At 46.2% G+C, this 20,883-nt stretch overlaps 1 protein-coding gene across 6 annotated transcripts in view; it reads left to right on the top strand.

Moving 5' to 3' along the window:
- PKNOX2 (PBX/knotted 1 homeobox 2) overlaps positions 1-20,883 on the top strand; it is a 688,475-nt gene that overhangs the window by 436,034 nt on the left and 231,558 nt on the right. For all 6 annotated transcript variants that reach the window (XM_073320703.2, XM_073320715.2, XM_073320717.2 and 3 more), the window contains one exon: positions 6,843-6,982. In XM_073320703.2, coding sequence (XP_073176804.1) covers positions 6,843-6,982 — 140 coding nt within the window. The remainder of the gene's footprint in view (positions 1-6,842; positions 6,983-20,883) is intronic.

Raw genomic sequence — 20,883 nt, 5'->3', positions numbered from 1 at the left:
TCCAACATAAATCTCCCCCACTGCAACTTGAGACGATTACTCCTTTTCCTGTCATCTGCTATCACTGAGAATAGTCTAGATCCATCCTTTTTGGATCCACCTTTCAGGTAGTTAAAAACAGCTATCAAATCCCCCCTCATTCTTCTCTTCTGCAGACTAAACAATCCCAGTTCCCTCAGCCTCTCCTCATAAGTCATGTGTTCCAGTCCCTTAATCATTTTTGTTGCCCTTCGCTGGACTCTCTCCAGTTTTTCCACATCCTTCTTGTAGTGTGGGGCCCAAAACTGGACACAGTACTCCAGATGAGGCCTCACCAATGTCGAATAGAGGGGAACGATCATATCCCTCGATCTGCTGGCAATGCCCCTACTTATACACCCCAAAATGCCATTGGCCTTCTTGGCAACAAGGGCACACTGTTGACGCATATCCAGCTTCTCGTCCACTGTAACCCCTAGGTCCTTTTCTGCAGAACTGCTGCCTAGCCACTCGGCCCCTAGTCTGTAGCGGTGCATGGGATTCTTCCATCCTAAGTGCAGGACTCTGCACTTGTCCTTGTTGAACCTCATCAGATTCCTTTTGGCCCAATCCTCCCATTTGTCTAGGTCCCTCTGTATCCTATCCCTACTGTCCAACGTATCTACCACTCCTCCCAGTTTAGTGTCATCTGCAAACTTGCTGAGGGTGCAATCCACGCCATCCTCCAGATCATTAATGAAGATATTGTACAAAACCGGCCCCAGGACTGACCCTTGGGGCGCTCCACTTGATACCAGCTGCCAACTAGACATCAAACCATTGATCACTACCTGTTAAGCTCGACGATCTAGCCAGCTTTCTATCCACCGTATAGTCCATTCATCCAGCCCATACTTCTTTAACTTGCTGGCAAGAATACTGTGGGAGACCATATCAAAAGCTTTGCTAAAGTCAAGGAATAACATGTCCACTGCTTTCCCCTCATCCACAGGGCCAGTTATCTCGTCATAGAAGGCAATTAGATTAGTCAGGCATGACTTGCCCTTGGTGAATCCATGCTGACTGTTCCTGATCACTTTCTTCTCCTCTAAGTTCTTCAGAATTGATTCCTTGAGGACCTGCTTCATGATTTTTCCAGGGATTGAGGTGAGGCTGACTGGCCTGTAGTTCCCCGGATCCTCCTCCTTCCCTTTTTTAAAGATGGACACTACATTAGCCTTTTTCCAGTCATCTGGGACCTCCCCCGATCGCCATGAGTTTTCAAAGATAATGGCCAATGGCTCTGCAATCACATCTGCCAATTTCTTTAGCACGCTCAGATGCAGCGCATCCGGCCCCATGGACTTGTGCACGTCCAGCTTTTCTAAATAGTCCCGAACCACTTCTTTCTCCACAGAGGGCTGGCCACCTCCTCCCCATGCTGTGCTGCCCAGTGCAGTAGTCTGGGAGCTGACCTTGTTCGTGAAGACACAGGCAAAAAAAGCATTGAGTACATTAGCTTTTTCCACATCCTCTGTCACGAGATTGCCTCCCTCATTCAGTATGGGGCCCACATTTTCCTTGGCTTTCTTCTTGTTGCCAACATACCTGAAGAAACCCTTCTTGTTACTCTTAACATCTCTTGCTAGCTGCAACTCCAGGTGTGATTTAGCCCCAGAGTTGTTGGAGTAGGGCCGACGGCATGGAGAGGCTAAGCCCAGGAGAAATGAAGCAAACTCCACTTGCCGCAGACTTTATCAATCCTGGCCACGGCGGCGTTAACAGGCCACTACATCTTGAATGGTCTCTTAGAATATGTGTTAACTGTGTATGATAAACAGTCTGTTCCACCTTTTATTTAGCTGTGACACTCTGAGTACCTTTCATGAACCTCAAGGAGAGCTCTGTGTAGCTTGAAAGCTTGTCTCTTTCCCCAACAAAAGCTGGCCCAATAAAAGATATTACCTCACCCACCTTGTTTCTTTAATCAGTCATTTCATTCTCTTCAGTACCTGGCTCTAAAGACAGACACAGCAGCAAACCATTGCCTTCCATCAGTCCTGCTTAGGTTATCAGAAACCTTCCTAAGTTGTTAGTGTATGGAAATGCCTGTGTCTGCGAGTCAATTTTTCCCTTGACCACTAGCTTTTGGGAAACCAGGGTTTATATTTATAAAAAGGACTTTCTTTAGCATGTGCTTACACACAGTGCTGCTCACAATTAAATGCAGTTTGCTGAATTTGCCCCGAAGAGCTTTGTAGATCTGTAACTTCACTGGCCAACCATCTCATCTTTCCCTGGAGTGAAATGCAGCAATTGTCTTTATTAGGGGTATGGAACAGCTTGTGTATGAGGAGAGCTTAATAAGACTGGGACTCTTCAGCCTGGAAAAGAGACAACTAAGGATGGATATGATCGAGGTCTATAAAATCATAACTGGTGTGGATAAAGTAAATAAGGAAGTGTTATTTATTCTTCATAACACAAGAACTAGGAGTCACCAAATGAAATTAATAGGCAGTAAGTTTAAAACAAACAAAAGGAAGTATTTTTTCACACAACACACAGTCAACCTGTGGAACTCTTTACCAGAAGATGTTGTGAAGGCCAAGACTATAACAAGGTACAAAAAAGAACTAGATAAATTCATATAGAGGATAGGTCCATCAATGGCTATTAGCCAGGATGGGCAGGGATGGTGTCCCTAGCCTGTTTGCCAGAAGCTGGGAATGGGTGACAGCAGATGGATGTCTGGATGATTACCTGTTCTGATCATTCCCTCTGGGGCACCTGGCATTGGCCACTGTTGGAAGACAGGATACTGGGCTAGATGGACCTTTGGTCTGACCCAGTCTGGCCGTGCTTATGTCCCTCTCGGCTGATGCCTCTTTGGAAACTGAAATGACCGTCTTTATGTATTCAAAATTACATAGCTCTTGCCCCCTCCCCTCCACTTGCACCCTGAATAGAAATGTGGTGAAGCAGAGAGATGTCTCCCCGCTCATGCTGACCCTTGACATTAACAGTAAGTATAGGGGACCATTTGCTGCAGAAACACAGATTATTGTCAAATTGCACTGGATCTGGAGCAATGCAAAATTTTGTGGTCTGCCATAATTTCTCCGGAATTCACCTCCATTTGTATAAAGAAATTGAAGTGCAATGAGTAAAAGGAAGAGACATTCAACAGAGGGAGGAAAATCAAATGAAGGCAAAGGTTCCCCCCCACCAATATATGTTCAGGAGGAGAGTGGGATTGGAGCAGTTGGTTGGGAAGGGCTAAGGAATTCACACTGCTCTGGAATATTTGTATGGAAGTTAAAGTATATTTCTCTGATTCAGTTGGTAACAGCTGCTGAACTGGACTGTTGTTAATTTTCTGTGACCTTTGGATGAGATTTGAGAGCTGCAGCATTTCCTCTCCTTCAGCAGGGTTAAGGGTTACTGGTGGGTAGCCAGGTGATGACAACAGGAATTGGTGGGAATTATATTTGGAAAAATAAAAGTCTCCAGGACATTGTTAGAAATTCTAATAAGAAATGGCTGGTTCCACATTTCAATCCAGATGCCAATTCCTTGAGGTTTGTACTGTTAAATGTACTGACTTTACAGCTACTTGTTCCCAAAATACTAGTCTGGAAATTCAGTGGTTTGTCTGAATTCTGGTTTCTGGTGGAGAGAGAGGCAAATGGGTGGTACAGTGGGGAGGCACCAGATCTGTACACTTTTCCTAATGAAAAGAATGTCTTTGTGTTTTACTACAGGATGAGGATTATCAGGAAATTCCCTGCCTGGTACCAGAGGCCTTGTTGCCAGCCCCACTGTATTTGAGTCTGTGATTGTCTTTGGAGCTTTAATGACAAAGGGGTGAACTGTGGCTTTGCCATGAGCTGGCAGCAAGGGGCAGTGTGTGGTCATCCTGCCCCTGGAGCAAACCAAGGGGCAGATTGTGGCTCAGAGGCACAGCCTTCTCTCTGGATGGGTCCCCACTTACTATAAAGGGGAAATACCCCCATTCCAGATCCAGACCTAGCAGGCCAGTGAATTGGGGTGGAGCCAAGTCTTTGACCACTCCCCACATAGCCCCATCCACTCTTCCCCACTTTTGCAAGGGAGTGCTGTCCTTCTCATGCTGCTACGTGCAATCCAGCGCAAGGGATTAAGGTTATGCACTCTTACTTCCTTGTGCAGCTGCATCACAAGAGGGGAGGGATAGCTCAGTGGTTTGAGCATTGGCCTGCTAAACCTAGGGTTGTGACTTCAGTCCTTGAGGGGGCCATTTAGGGTTCTGGGGCAAAAACTGGGGATTGGTCCTGCTTTGAGTAGGGGGTTGGACTAGATGACCTCCTGATGAGGTCACTTCCAACCCTGATATTCTATGATCAGTTGGGCTACATCTAACCCAGATCAACCATCATTTCTGAAATGTGACATTGCTTTGTGGTAATAAGTGTTTTGTGTTGGTACAGGGTGGGCAAGAGGAGCCTGACCGTTGCAAGTGAGAGCTCTTTGCCAGTAAGGGCAAAGTTTATAAGTCGGTTGCTATAGCTCCAGGGTGGGAAGAAGTGTGAGCAGATAGGCTCATGCAGCTTGAAAGATCTGATGTGGTCTTTTGCAATACATGTGTGCATCTGCAAATAAAAATAGCCTTCTTATGTTTTCTTTTTATTGTTCCAGGTCTTTGTTTGCTCCCCTTTCTCCAGGTTTGTCATTTCCCCTCCCCCTCTGCTAGTCCCTGACTTTTCATTTTCTTTTTTCCCTTTTGGCACGGGATGGGATGCAATGGAAGAAATGATTTTCACCCCAGTTTTGGCCAGCTCTGGGCTGCAGCACTCACTTACCAGAGCTGGGCTTTCAAAAGCGCTGTGTGGCTCTGACTTACTGAGAAAGCTAGGTAGCCGGGCCCCACACATTGCCTGAATGCTGACTCACGGGGGAGCCTTTGCGTTGGCCTCCTCTGTTCTAAGAGACATGCAGCCTGGTGTTTGGTGCCGTTCAGCCAAGGCATTAAAATCAGTGTGTGGTTCCATCCTCACTCCGACTGCTGGCCTGCACCTGGTGTCATTATTTACTCTGCTGCACAGTGGTCAGAAATAGCCCAGCTTTGATGACCTGCCAGTCACATTGTAAAGTTCACCTGATAGGGGTTTTTGGAGAGGGGGCTGAGGGTGCCCTGACTAGAACAATGCAGGGTGGAATAGAGCTTTTGTTGCAGGTAGCTGACTGGCAGAGCGCCTGTCTAAATGATTCATTCCATGCTCTTGGGCTTGCTGTGTTAGGGTGTCTAAACTCTTGGAGATGTGTTGCTTTTTATTATTTACATCAAAATAAATGAACCAATAGGTACTCAGAATAGTAGAGATTAACACAGACTTCGCATGGCTGTAAATGATGATACAAGATGCAAGGCAATGGTGGAACAGGTCTGTTATTCCTGAATTTCCTGCTGTTTTTCATGTCAGACCTTTCCTGTCCTAAAAAGACTTAGGCTGGAATCTCAATAAATTCTCGTTGTGGGGAATAGGACTAAACAGTTTGGCATCTGTCTTTTCTAATGGTTCTGGCATCCTCCAATTATGTGCTACCCCATGGAATAGCTTCCAAGAAACATATTGACACAGACACACACACACAAAAACACCACAAGGCAATCAAGCACACCAGCACAACCCTCCAAAAATCACACAGGCACCAGTGAAATCAGCAAAATCACAGACAAAAAACATATGGTACATGATAACTAGGGCTCTACCAAATTTATGGCCATGAAAAACCCATCATGGACCATGATTTGTGGTGTTTTGTTTGCTTTTACCCTATACTATACAGATTTCACAGGGGAGACCAGCATTTCTCAAATTGGGGGTCCTGCACAAAAGGGAATTGAGGGGGTTCACAAGGTTATTTTAGGGGGGGTATAGTATTTCCACCCTTGCTTTTGCACTGCCTTCAGAGCTGGGCGGGCAGAGAGCGGTGGCTGTTGGCAGGGCGGCCCAGCTCTGAAGGCAGCGCCCTGCCAGCAGCAGACCAGAAGTAAGGGTGGCAATACCACACCGTGCCCTCCTTACTTCTGCGCTGCTGCCTTCAGAGCTGGGTGGCCGGAGAGTGGCAGCTGCTGACTGGTTGCCCAGCTCTGCCGCCAGCAGCACCGAAGGGTGACAACACCACACCAGGCCATCCTGACTTCTGCGCTGCAGCTGGCGGGGCTCTGCCTGCAGAGCTGGGCTCCCAGCCAGCAGCTGCCGCTCGCCAGCCGCCCAGCTCTGAAGACAGCACTGCCGCCAGCAGCAGCGCAGAAGTAAGGGTAGCAGAACCGCAACCCTCCTACAATAACCTTGCAACCCCCCCCCCCCCCCCCAACTCCTTTTTGGGTCAGGGCCCCTACAATTACAGCACTGTGAAATTTCCGATTTAAATAGCTGAAATAATGAAATGTATGATTTTTAAAATCCTATGACTGTTAAATTGATCAAAATGGATCGCGAATTTGGTAGGGCCCGAATGATAACTCTGTAGAGAAAGGAGACAAATTCAGAAAAACTCACACACATGCAAACATGGACTTGCTTGCACAGAGAGACGCACATACACAGAGGCAGGAACACACACAATTCACACACGTAAACGCACAGACACACACACAGGAACACAGACAAAACATAAGACAGAGACACACCCAGAGACAAGTGAGCAGGACCCAGTGGCACATAAACACAGAGCTACAACCACACACGTACAAGCACCTCGATGGTCACATGCATATGAGGCAATATTGATATTGCACACACACACAGTCACGAACAGAGAAGTGCCCCCCTCTCTTTCACTTACACACAGATCTGGTTTGTTATAAACCCCAGTGCTTTCTTGTCTTGTTTTAACAGATGACTGCCACCGCGCAACAGCCGGCTAAGGCACAGCCAGGGCACATCACAACACCCTCGGGAGCAGCCAATACCCCAGTCCCCAGCACTCCTATTGACCCTCAGGCACAGCTGGAGGCTGACAAGCGAGCTGTCTACAGGTACAGAGAAACTACTGCCAGGCTGCTCTTTAATGTTCCTTCCCATCACTGGAGTGGCATGTTACTGCAATCTGGCCTGGGGCTAACATGTCAGCAGGAGTCTGCAGAGAGGCATTTGCTTAGGCATCCTTGTCAATAGATTTTTCAGGAGGCAGCTTTCAGTTCACGTTAAACTAGGTGAGACCCATGTTCCGGAAGAAAGAGCTCCTCTCTCTTTGTTAGAGACCTTAAAGGTACCCACACACCATTGTGCGGAACAATATGCGGGAGAAAGTGACCCCAGTGCACCTGGGATGCTAGAGATCAGAAACAATTAATATGTGATGGGAGATATTAGGATGAAACGCTCAGTGGATACTGGGGAGTTCTGAATTTCTTCTGTTACTTTCCCTTCCTAATTTGTTTGGCTTCTCACCTGGTACATCACTGGTTTAAAGTACCATGGGATTCAGTTATCATTGCTTTTTTAAAGGCAACTGTCCGGATACTGGGATACTATCTGATGTCTGTTTGGTTGCCTCTGTGACTTAAGTGGTCAGCCAGACCTGCCCTCACGGTGGGCTCACCCTGCTGTCCAAGCCCCACCTGGGCGGTGGGCTCACACTAGCAGTAATCACCACATCTAAGGGCAGAGAGCTAGCCCACATGATAAACCATGTAATCATCCACAGCAGGGGGCTCATCCTCTCCTTAACCCCTCAGCCATCACAACAGGGTGGCCTTTGCATTGACCTGTGGGTGTAATTTCCCATCCCTGGCCTCATGTGTAGACAGAAGAGGATGAGGAGAACATTTGCTCTTTAGAACTATAAATTGTCTGTATTGTTAACTGCTAAACACAGATGAGAAAACAGGAGTGCCGCTGAGCAGCGATCCCTGCATTGATACTGTAGGCTCAAGGGGACCTGGGAATTCCTGCTTCTTCATCTGGCACTTTACACCTGGCTTTATTTCCTCTTTGATCCAAGGGAAAGATTCTGCCAGTTCAGCCTTCAGTGCGTCTGGCCCCCTACTCAACTGGCTGGCATACTGGGGTGCTTCTTGGTGAAAAGATTGAGAGCTGGATTCTGCCCTGCTTGGTCCCTGAGTCAGTCATTTATCTCTGAAAAAAGTAGGTGACTATCAGACCAGAATGGCAGCATTCTGTCCCCACTTTGCTCAGGTGTATGGAAGGGCAACCAAGGCCTGGAAACTGAGGAACGTTTCTGGTGAAAAGAAAAGGAGTACTTGTGGCACCTTAGAGACTAACCAATTTATTTGAGCATAAGCTTTCGTGGGTTAGAACCCACTTCATCAGATGCATGGAGTGAAAATACAGGAGCAGGTATAAATACGTGAAAGGGGGTTGCTTTACCAAGTGTGAGGTCAGTCTAACGAGATAATATTTTAAGATGTGGTCTGTGTCACTATGTAGCAAGTTAAATAACAGATGTGCAAGCTGATATGAGTTATAGTACATTTTGCTCACTTACATAAACTCATATCAGCCTGCACATCTGTTATTTAACTTACTACATAGTGACACAGACCACATCTTAAAATATTATCTCGTTAGACTGACCTCACACTTGGTAAAGCAACCCCCTTTCACGTATTTATACCTGCTCCTGTATTTTCACACCATGCATCTGATGAAGTGGGTTCTAACCCACAAAAGCTTATGCTCAAATAAATTGGTTAGTCTCTAAGGTGCCACAAGTCCTCCTTTTCTTTTTGCGAATACAGGCTAACACGGCTGTTACTCTGGTTTCTGGTGAAGTGTCTGTAGCTGTGTAAAAGCTCAAGTGCGGTCTTTTTGTGGGCATTGAAGTAGACTAAGCAGTTAGGCAAAGTGTGTGTCATCTCACCCTCTAGTGACTGGTGAGCATAGAGAACAATAGCCTACTGCTACCAGCTAATGACATTAGTTCTTCAATTCAGGTGGTTGAAGTCAGTAGTGTGGCTCTGAATGTTCTGGGTTCAAACCCTGCTGGTGGTCCATGCCGGGCATCTATGGTTTCACATGATGGGATTCCTTTCTTTTACTAGTTTTTTTTCCCTTGTATTCCCTTGTGTGTACACATTATGATGCTATCTTCAGTTATATGGTGCTCTGCCACTGTATGTTATGTTAACTGATGATGACACCATTGAAGTATTTGGCTCTCGGGTGTCGAACTTGCTCCCTGTGAAGTCTGCCTTACTTCCTCTGACCCTGAATCTTAAAAAGCACCTAGTCAGTTTTTCCTCAAAGGAGTTAGAGATTGTCCCGTGTTAGTTTCCTTTCATTACTGCATTGCTATCCTTTGTATTAGACTCTTGTCATAAGGCAGCCCCACCTGGAGTGCCCTCCTGCAGCAGGTCACAGCATGCCAGGTACACCTGCCTCACTTCTGCCTTTCAGAAATCCCCCAGACTCCACCACAGGCTCCCTTGCCTCAGTAGTACCACTCCTTGGGCCTGGTTTATTACAAAAACATCATGCAAATACTCCGACACCAAGAGTCCCAAACATAGTCCTAAAACCCTGCTCTGCATAACAGGAACACCTCACCAGCCTCTCTGCTGGGCACGCCCCCTCACCAGCCTCTCTACTGGGCACGCCCCCTCACCAGACACCGGTGTCACCCACCACACCTGTGCTCTTGAGCCCCCTACCAAGGGCAGGCAGAGGGTCTGCCAGGGCTCCCCACAGCAGCCTGGATGGCTGTTACCCTGGCCAGGCTCTGGCTTGCAGCCTGGCCAGGGGGTAGGGCCTTGGAGCAAAAAGGAGGGGTGGGCCCACAGAGGGGGCAGGGCCTCATGGCCCTCCTACTTTCATGAGGATCCAGCACCCCTGGAACACTTCTGCTTCTCTGCCTGTCCCTCTGGTCTCTGGCAGCTCTCCACTACCCTTCCTAACTCAGCAGGTCACAGCCTTCCTGACCATTTATAGGCCCTAGATGCTGCCCCGCCCTCTTAATTGACAGAATGGGAGCATCTGCTCTGGCCCAGGGGAGCTGGACCTACTTCATTTACAGAGGCCAGGCACCCTGGGACAAACCCCTTGGGAGTTTTGCTTTGCAAGTTTCCAGATATTGTTAATTACATTTCTAGGGTGTTTTTATTTATGTGCATTAACTAGTTCAGTCCCTGAGCGCCTCAGTAGCAGTGGAGCGTGAAACGGGTTGAATCACAGAAACCCCCTTGGGGCTGCCAACTAATGTGCCAAGACTACTTCTGCCCCTGCTTTCCCTGCCAGCTTCGGACTCCAGAGTCCTGCCCGGCTATGCCAGACACGCTTGCTGGCCACAAACACAGACCCAGGTCTGAGCCACGTCCCAAAAACTGCAAGCTTAACTGAGAGCAGCTTAAGAAGTGTTCATGTCTTTAACACTCAGATGCACAACTCCCAGTGGGGTCCAAACCCCAAATACATCCGTTTTACCCTGTATAGAGCTCACACATGGTAAACTCATGGATTGTTCACCCTCTGTAACACTGCTAGAGAGATATGCACAGCTCTTTGCCCCCCCACCCCCAGGTATTAATACGTACTCTGGGTTAAATAATAAATAAAAAAGTGATTTTATTAAATACAGAAAGCAGGATTTAAGTGGTTCCAAGTAGTAACATACAGAACAAAGTGAATTACCAAGCAAAATAAAATAAAACATGCAAGTCTATGCCTAATAGAGTAAGAAAATTGAATACAGATAAAACCTCACCCTCAGAGTGTTCCAGTAAGCTTCTGTCAGGGTTCCCTCCCAACTCTGAACTCTAGGGTACAGATACATACATACATAGATATTAAGGTCAGAAGGGACCATTATGATAATCTAGTCTGACCTCCTGCACAACGCAGGCCACAGAACCTCACTCACCCACTCCTGCAGTAAACCTCTCACCTATGAAGTCCTCAAATCATGGTTTAAAGACTTCAAGGAGCAGAGAATCCTCCAGCAAGTGACCCGTGCCCCATGCTACAGAGGAAGGCGAAAAAACTCCATCTGCCCTGGAGGAAAATTCCTTCCCGACCCCAAATATGGCGATCAGCTGAACCCTGAGCTTATGGGCAAGATTCACCAACCAGATACCCAGGAAAGAATTCTCTGTTGTAACTCAGATCCCACCCCAACTAACATCCCATCACAGGCCATTGGCCTATTTACCATGAATATGTAAAGATCAATTAATTGCCAAAATCATGTTATCCCATCGTACCATCTCCTCCATAAACTTATCAAATTTAATCTTAAAGCCAGATAGGTCATTTGCCCCCACTGCTTCCCTTGGAAGGCTATTCGAAAATTTCACTCCTCTGATGGTTAGAAAGCTTCGTCTCCAGATGTGGAGACCCGCGTGAAAGACCCCCTAAGCTTATCTTTACCAGCTTAAGTAAAAAACTTCCCCAAGGCACAAATTGTTCCTTGTCCTTGGAACGGTATCGCTGCCACCACCAAGTGAGTTAGACAAAGGTTTAGGAAAAGGACCACTTGGAGTTCCTGTTTCCCCAAAATATCCCCCCAAGACCCTTCACACCCTTTCCTGGGGAGGCTTGAGAGTAAACAAGGTGAGCACAGACCAGCCCCTTGGGTTTTTAGGACACTAAAAACCAATCAGGTTCTTAAAAGCAGAACTTTATTATAAAGAAAAAGTAAAAGAAGCACCTCTGTAAAATCAGGATGGAAGGTAATTTTACAGGGTAATCAGATTCAAAACACAGAGGATTCCCCTCTAGGTAAAACTTTAAAGTTACAAAAAAACCCAGAAATAAACCTCCCTCTTAGCCTAGGGAAAATTCACAAGCTAAAACAAAAGATAATCTAACGCATTTAATTCCTATTACTTACAATGTGTAATCTTAAATGCTTAGTTCAGGTATGGCTTAGGAGATGTATTTTCCCTGCCCTGGTTCCTCACTGTCCTGGAAAGAAAACAAAGAAACACAAAACAAAAACCTTCCCCCACAGATTTGAAGGTATCTTCTCCCCTTACTGGTCCTTTTGGTCAGGTGCCAACCAGGTTATCTGAGCTTCTTAACCCTTTACAGGCAAAGGAGGGATTTTATGCTACCCTTAGCTGTATGTTTATGACATTCCTTTTACAGACTAGTCTCCTTCTAGTCTGGGTCCAGCAATCACTCACACCCCCTGTGGCTAGTGTCATTTGTTCCAGTTTCTTTCAGGTATCCTTTGGGGTGGAGAGGCTATCTCTTGAGCCAGCTAAAGACAAAATGGAGGGGTCTCCCCGGGATTTAAATAGACTTTTTCTTGTGGGTGGACACCCTCCCTACCCCTGTGTAGAATCCCAGCTACAAGATGGAGTTTTGGAGTCACATGGGCAAGTCACATGTCCATGCATGACTCAAAACTTACAGATAGCAGCCATGGTTCACATGCTACCTTGAACGTCCTCAAGTAAAGTTCTTATGTGGATTGGAGCCTTCCAAGATCCACTGTTCGTTAAGTGTTTCTATGTGATGGGTGTCTTTGATCTTCCCCGGTCATGACCCTGTCTTGTTTCATTTTTACTGACCTTTTTATTCTGCCATGTGCCGCTTGAGCAGAGTGCAGGTGCACTGGACAAAAGGAGAAGAAATGGTCATTGTCAGTTAAAAAACACGAAAACAACAACAACCCCTGAGCAATTCCCCTCTCAGTCTTTTCAGAAGCAGCAGGGCAAGAGAGATGCCAGTTCTCTCCCCTTTCTGGAAACCCTAGTACAGAGGGAGAGATTCAGCTTGCATCAGTAAACATGTCCTGCTGCACAAGCACAAACCTACATGCATTTGTTTGAAGGCCACAGTCAGCCTGGGGCGCTTAGACTTTGGGGACTTTGTTTTGACGTTTCCAGATTGCTGACAGCATATTGCAGGCTCCACTTCTCTCTTTCACTCTCATCTGAGATCAATCTCTTTATTATTTCACCTTTGGGGTTTGTAACTTACTGCTTAATGTTTTTTAACAACACTGTGAGCAGGATTAATAATTTTAATCAGTGTTAGCAAGCTGCTAACAGCAGCATTTCTCTCAAATACATTGGAGATGTACTTGGGGGAGGGGTCACAAATTAGGGATTTACCAATGTATTTCCAAGGAATTGTCGAATGCTAAGAAGAGGCACTTTCTATATATTTTATATTAATTGTCATTTTTTTTGCCCCCACATGTTCCAATGTTGGCTGGACACGATGGCAATGCAAAGTGGAGGTCACTGCATGCATCCTAATGAAACCAGTGGGAGTAGGTACCAAGGACATAGGGAAAGGTAGGAGAGAGATCCTGGAGGCCATACTTAAGCTGCTAGGTAAGAAATTAAAGTCCAGGACATCCATGGTAGAATTCTCTGAATTCTTCCAGTTCCATGTGCAGGGCCAGTTAGACAGGCAGAACTGCAGGGTCTCATTGTGTGGATGAGACAATGGCATTGGGAGGGGGGATTTAGGTTTATTAGGAACTGGGGAACCTTTTGGGAAAGGGAGAGCCTATACAGGAAAGATGGGCACCATTTAAACCAAAATGGAACCAGATTGCTAGCGTGTAAAATTAAAAATGAACTATGTGCTGGGGGAAAGCCAACAGACATGGAGGAGAACACAGTTCAGACAGACACATCCCTTAGGGGAGGATCTATTAATGGGGATTCCCTATATCCTAGTAAAGAGGAGAGGATAGAAGATGGTAAAGGAGAGGTAGGAACTGAAGAGAAACAGTCAAACGAAAAAGAGTCCCATTAAATTACATAGAATCATAAAATCATAGAATATCAGGGTTGGAAGGGACCTCAGGAGGTCATCTAGTCTAACCCCCTTCTCAAAGCAGGACCAATCCCCAACTAAATCATCCCAGCCAGGGCTTTGTCAAGCCTGACCTTAAAAACCTCAAAGGAAGGAGATTCTACCACCTCCCTAGATAAGTTTCAGAGTAGCAGCCATGTTAGTCTGTATCTGCAAAAAGAAAAGAAGGACTTGTGGCACCTTAGAGACTAACCAATTTATTTGAGCATAAGCTTTTGTGAGCTAGAGCTCACTTCATCAGATGCATCCGAGATGAAGTGAGCTGTAGCTCACGAAAGCTTATGCTCAAATAAATTGGTTAGTCTCTAAGGTGCCACAAGTACTCCTTTTCTTTTTGTGAATACAGACTAACACGGCTGCTATTCTGAAATTTATTTGAGCATAAGCTTTCGTGAGCTACAGCTCACTTCATCGGATGCATGTAGTGGAAAATACAGTGGGGAGGTTTTATATACACAGAGAACATGAAACAATGGGTGTTACCATACACACTGTAACAAGAGTGCTCAGGTAAGGTGAGCTATTACCAGCAGGAGAGCAGGGGGCGGGGGGAACCTTTTGTAGTGATAATCAAGGTGGGTCATTTCCAGCAGTTAACAGGAACATCCGAGGAGCAGTGGGGGGGGAATAAACATGGGGAAATAGTTTTACTTTGTGTAATGACCCATCCACTCCCAGTCTTTATTCAAGCCTAAGTTAATTGTATCCAGTTTGCAAATTAATTCCAATTCAGCAGTCTCTCTTTAGAGTCCGTTTTTGAAGGTTTTTTGTTGAAGAATTGCCACTTTTAGGTCTGTAATCGAGTGACCAAAGAGACTGAGGTATTCTCCAACTGGCTTTTGAATGTTATAATTCTTGATGTCTGATTCGTATCTATTTATTCTTTTACGTAGAGACTGTCCAGTTTGGCCAATGTATATGGCGGTGGGGCATTGCTGGGTAATAGCTCACTTTACCTGATCACTCTGGTTACAGTATGTATGGTAACACCCATTGTTTCATGTTCTCTGTGTATATAAATCTCCCCACTGTATTTTCCACTACATGCATCCAATGAAGTGAGCTGTAGCTCACGAAAGCTTATGCTCAAATAAATTTGTTGGTCTCTAAGGTGCTACAAGTACTCCTTTTCTCCCTAGGTAACGCATTCCAGTGCTTCACCACCCTTCTACTGAAAAAGTTTTTCTTAATATCCAACCTAAACCTCCCCCACTGCAACTTGAGACCATTACTCCTTGTTCTCTCATCTGCCACCACTGAGAACAGCCTCCATCCTCTTTGGAACCCCTTTCAGGTAGTTGAAAGCAGCTATCAAATCCCCTCTCACTCTTCTCTTCTGCAGACTAAGCAATCCCAGTTCCCTCAGCCCCGCCTCATAAGTCATGTGTTCCAGTCCCATAATCATTTTTGTTGCCCTCCGCTGGACGCTTTTCAATTTTTCCACATCCTTCTCGCAGTGCGGGGCCCAAAACTGGACACAGTACTCCAGACGAGGCCTCACCACTGTCGAATAGATCACGTCCCTCGATCTGCTGGCAATGCCCCTACTTATACATCCCAAAATGCCATTGGCCTTCTTGGCAACAAGGGCACACTGTTGACTCATATCCAGCTTCTCGTCAACTGTAACCCTGTGACGTTATTGACATAATCTGGGACCGTACAGATCATTGTTGCAACCAAGGTCCTGTAGTGGCACCAAATCTTACATAAAGGGGGTCAAATGAGGTGTCTAAGACAAGGTTATCATTTGCTGATCATGATTATGCTGTCTATATGTGTGTATCATTTTTGTAGTTGAAGTTATGAATATTTGCTCTATATTTCAAACTTATGCTATGCTTCTGGGTGACACCCCAGACAAGTTGGTGTCAGCTCTGCCTAGCCTGCTGGATGGCCTGTTAAGGACCATCAGCTATGCAACTGACCCACTGAGAGAAGGCAGATACACCTTGGGGCTCAGCAAGGTATGCAGGGACATGTCTATGGACAGAACTCTGAGGTTTTTCCAGGCCATGTGATGGGCAGCTTGTCTTTGGAACAAAGAAAGAATGACCACATGGCAAGAGACTATAAAAAGCTGCTGCAGCTCCTCCATCTGGTCCTCAATCCTGCTTCCTACCTCTGGAGGGACTTTGCTACACTGAAGCTTTGAACAAAGGACTGAACGACCCATCCCAGCTGCAGGTGTTCTCCAGAGACTTGATTTGAACCTGCAGTTTATTCTATCACTGCTGCAAGCCTGAGCCAAGAACTTTCCCATTACTGTGTGTAATTGATTCCATTTAACCAGTTCTAGTTCTCGTCTGTATCTTTTTCCTTTTATGAATAAACCTTTAGATTTTAGATTCTAAAGGATTGGCAACAGTGTGATTTGTGGGTAAGATCTGATTTGTATATTGACCTGGGTCTGGGGCATGGTCCTTTGGGATCGAGAGAACCTTTTTTCTTTTACTGGGGTATTGGTTTTCCTAACCATTTGTCCCCATAACGAGTGACACTGGTGGTGATACTGGGAAACTGGAGTGTCTAAGTGAGTTGCTTGTGTGACTTGTGGTTAGCCAGTGGGGTAAAACCAAAGTCTTCTCTGTCTGGCTGGTTTCCATTGCCTTAGAGGTGGAAAAAACCCAGCCTTGGGCTATGACTGCCCTGCTTTAAGCAATTTGTCCTGAATTGGCACTTTCAGTTGGGTCCCGCCAGAACCAGCATCGTTACAACCCCCTAAGTCCTTTTCTGCAGAACTGCTGCCTAGCTGCTCGGTCCCTAGTCTGTAGCAATGCATGGGATTCTTCCGTCCTAAGTCCACAACTCTGCACTTGTCTTTGTTGAAAGACAGATTTCTTTTGGCCCAATCCTCTAATTTGTCTAGGTCCCTCTGTATCCTATCCCTGCTGTCCAACATATCTACCACTCCTCCCAGTTTAGTGTCATCTGCAAACTTGCTGAGGGTGCAATCCACACCATCCTCCAGATCATTAATGAAGATATTGAACAAAACCGGCCCCAGGGCTGACCCCTGGGGCACTCCACTTGATACCAGCTGCCAACTAGACATCAAACCATTGATCACTACCCGTTAAGCTCGACGATCTAGCCAGCTTTCTATCCACCGTATAGTCCATTCATCCAGCCCATACTTCTTTAACTTGCTGGCAAGAATACTGTGGGAGACCGTATCAAAAGCTTTGCTAAAGTCAAGGAATAACATGTCCACTGCTTTCCCCTCATCCACAGGGCCAGTTATCTCGTCATAGAAGGCAATTAGATTAGTCAGGCATGACTTGCCCTTGGTGAATCCATGCTGACTGTTCCTGATCACTTTCCTCTCCTCTAAGTTCTTCAGAATTGATTCCTTGAGGACCTGCTTCATGATTTTTCCAGGGATTGAGGTGAGGCTGACTGGCCTGTAGTTCCCCGGATCCTCCTCCTTCCCTTTTTTAAAGATGGACACTACATTAGCCTTTTTCCAGTCATCTGGGACCTCCCCCGATCGCCATGAGTTTTCAAAGATAATGGCCAATGGCTCTGCAATCACATCTGCCACCTCCTTTAGCACTCTCGGATGCAGAGCATCCGGCCTCAAGGTCATCCAGCTTTTCTAAATAGTCTCGAACCACTTCTTTCTCCACAGAGGGCTTGTCACCTCCCAGCAGATATCAGGGTGATTGAAGTCTCCTATGAGAACCAGGGCCTGCGATCTAGTAACTTCCGTTAGTTGCCGGAAGAAAGCCTCGTCCACCTCATCTCCCTGGTCTGGTGGTCTGTAGCAGACTGCTACCATGACATCACCCTTGTTGCTCACACTTCTAAACTTAATTCAGATTCTCTCAGGTTTTTCTGAAGTTTCATTCTGGAGCTCTGAGCAGTCATACTGCTCTCTTACATACAATGCAACTCCCCCACCTTTTCTGCCCTGCCTGTCCTTCCTAAACAGTTTATATCCATCCATGACAGTACTCCAGTCATGTGAGTTATCCCACCAAGTCTCTGTTATTCCAATCACATCATAATTCCTTGACTGTGCCAGAACTTTCAGTTCTCCCTGCTTGTTTCCCAGGCTTCTTGCATTTGTGTGTAGATACTTAAGATAACACACTGATCATCCTGCTTTCTCAGTATGAAGCTGGAGCCCTCCCCTCTTGAGCTCTCCTGATTGTGTTTCCTCCCAGTATCCCACTTCCCCACTTACCTCAGGGCTTTGGTCTCCTTCCCCCAGTGAACCTAATTTAAAGCCCTCCTCACTAGATTAGCCAGCCTGTTTGCGAAGATGCTCTTCTCTCTCTTCATTAGGTGGAGCCTGTCTCTGCCTAGCACTCCTCCTTCTTGGAACACCATCCTGTGGTCAAAGCCTTCTCTCCGATACCACCTGCATAGCCATTCGTTGACTTCCATGATTCGACGGTCTCTACCCAGGCCTTTTCCTTCCACAGGGAGGATGGACGAGAACACCACTTGCACCTCAAACTCCTTTATCCTTCTTTCCAGAGCCACATAGTCTGCAGTGATCTGCTCAAGGTCATTCTTGGCAGTATCATTGGTGGCCATGTGGAGAAGTATGAAGGGGTAGTGATCCAAGGGCTTGATGAGTCCCTGACCACCACCACCCACCTCCTTCTCTTGGGAGCAGTGGTCGTGGAACCCCCAATCCTAGAACAGCACATCTCATGCCTTCCAATCGGCGGAGTCTCCTTCTGCTCCCTTCCCTCAGATGTATCATCTGGTCCACTCTCTGCATTCATACCTGTGGAGAGAACATGAAAACGGTTGCTTACCTGTATCTGCATTGCTGGTACATGGATGGTCCCCTTTCTTCCTCTGGAGGTCACATGCTGCCAAATTTCTTCACCATCCTTCTGTCCCTGCTGCACAGCCTGCTCTGAATCTTCAGAACGTTATGTCCATAGAAGCATATCCTGACGTCTGTCCAGGAAATCTTCAGTTTCTCTTATGCAACGCAGGGTCGATACTTGTTTCTCCAGACCTTGAACCTTCTCTTCCAATATGGAGACCAGCTTGCACTTTGTACAGACAAAGTCGCTTCTGTCCTGTGGAAGAAAGACAAACATGGCACATCCTGTGCAGGTAACAACAGCTGAACGCTCACCATCCATATTACTTTTCTTCTATGAGCTTCCTCAAGAGTTGTAGTAACTACTCAGAGAAGTTGGCAAGATGTAAGCCTCAGTGGGCTCTGCCCAGGCAAACTCCCAGGCAAACTCCCTCTGTTCGCTGCTCAGCTGGTTCACAGCTGACTGTCTTTTTATAACCGTCAGGCCCACTCACCTGGAACAAAGCACTCCCAATTCACACTTTTCAAACAATCAAGCACACGGTCAAACTGACAAACTATCCCCACAACAGACACTGAGATACTCGCCAACACAGCCCCCCATTGCAGCACTTAGTGTACCTCTTGAGCAACTCTGGTTTCAGGATGATCCCAGTTATGCAACCATGGCTCAGTCCATACCTCATGAAGGTGGCTTCAATGCACATGTCACTCCAGAAGCATAAAAGATGAACAAAGAAAACAGTTGGCCATGGTTTTGGTTTATAATCTGTTAATGTCTATAATTATCCAATATTTGAAAAGTAATTCTCTTGAATGAATATGTAAGAATTTGTTAAGTGAGCCTGTTGTGAGAGCCTGCTGTGAGAGTGCTGTGTCTCATTGGAGGGAGGATGGGGGCTGGCAGGATACACTGCTAATACAGACATAACATACGTACCTCCTGCTTAATTATGTTTGTTAACAAAATAATTGAAGTTTTCATTAAAAATAATTGAATTAAATGAAAGTGGTTTCACTGTCATCTGACTTGTGAATCACGAGAAGAGTTGCATCCGATGAAGTGAGCTGTAGCTCACGAAAGCTTATGCTCAAATAAATTGGTTAGTCTCTAAGGTGCCACAAGTCCTCCTTTTCTTTTTACGAGAGGAGTGGTAATAAGTGTTCAGATTTCAGAATGTTTACCAGTGACAAGGGGGCTCAGGCAGTTTCTTTAATTTAAGGTTTTGATATTCAGAATCTACAAAAAAGAACAATTGTATGGCTACTAAGACAAGGTACTGCCAAACTCTTGCTTTTGGCTACCAGATGGTCCTGTTTAATGTCCCATTTGATGGGGGTGGTATTGTTTGTTGATGGGCCTATGGCCTGTGGTTGGAAAAGTTAATATACCCTGACTGCATCTCTGCTCTGAAACATACTCACTTGTCTTGGCTTACATCCTATTTTTTTTAAAAAATCATCATATTATTCAGATTTTGGTTACATATCCATACGATATTCAATGAGTCCCTCTGTTCCTCACACTGCATTGAAACAAACTGATTTTTCTATCTCACCTTCCACACTCAAGGGAGGTCCCACGTAGACTTATACACTTGCACCCATTTATAGAGACAGGGAGCATGGGCCAGACTACGGGGCCAGCCTGTCCTGGCGGGGCATGTCACCAGGCTCCCATGCTGTAGCTGGGCACGGCAGTGCTGTGATCCTGTGCCCAGCACAGACACGGGAAGAACATGCCCGTGTCAAGTTGCAGTGGGGGAGGTTTAGATTGGATATTAGGAAAAACTTTTTCACTAAGAGGGTGGTGAAACACTGGAATGCGTTACCTAGGGAGGTGGTAGAATCTCCTTCCTTAGAGGTTTTTAAGGTCAGGCTTGACAAAGCCCTGGCTGGGATGATTTAACTGGGAATTGGTCCTGCTTTGAGCAGGGGGTTGGACTAGATGACCTTCTGGGGTCCCTTCCAACCCTGATATTCTATGATTCTATGCCCTGCCTAGCTGCCACAGGACATGTTGGCCCAATCAAGCATGCTGCCTTGGCACCTCTGGTCATGTGGAGAGTGGGTTCAGTCATGTGATGAGTGTAGGCATCATGCAGAATATTGGCAGTTTTCGGAGTAGCAGCCGCATTCGTCTGTATCCGCAAAAAGAACAGGAGTGTGCCATCATTGCCCGTTTGCCACGTACATTGGCCAAACCGGACAGTCTCTCCCCACTGTATTTGCCACGGTATGCATCCGATGAAGTGAGCTGTAGCTCACGAAAGCTTATGCTCAAATAAATTGATTCGCCTCTAAGGTGCCACAAATGCTCCTTTTTTTATTGCAGAATATATGGGTCATGAATCT

The sequence above is a fragment of the Lepidochelys kempii genome, chromosome 22 (genome assembly GCF_965140285.1).
Source record: "Lepidochelys kempii isolate rLepKem1 chromosome 22, rLepKem1.hap1, whole genome shotgun sequence".
In the NCBI taxonomy this organism is placed as follows: Eukaryota; Metazoa; Chordata; order Testudines; family Cheloniidae; genus Lepidochelys; species Lepidochelys kempii.
The sequence above is the reverse complement of the archived record's forward strand: the minus strand, read 5'-3'. Positions and strand labels throughout refer to the sequence as shown.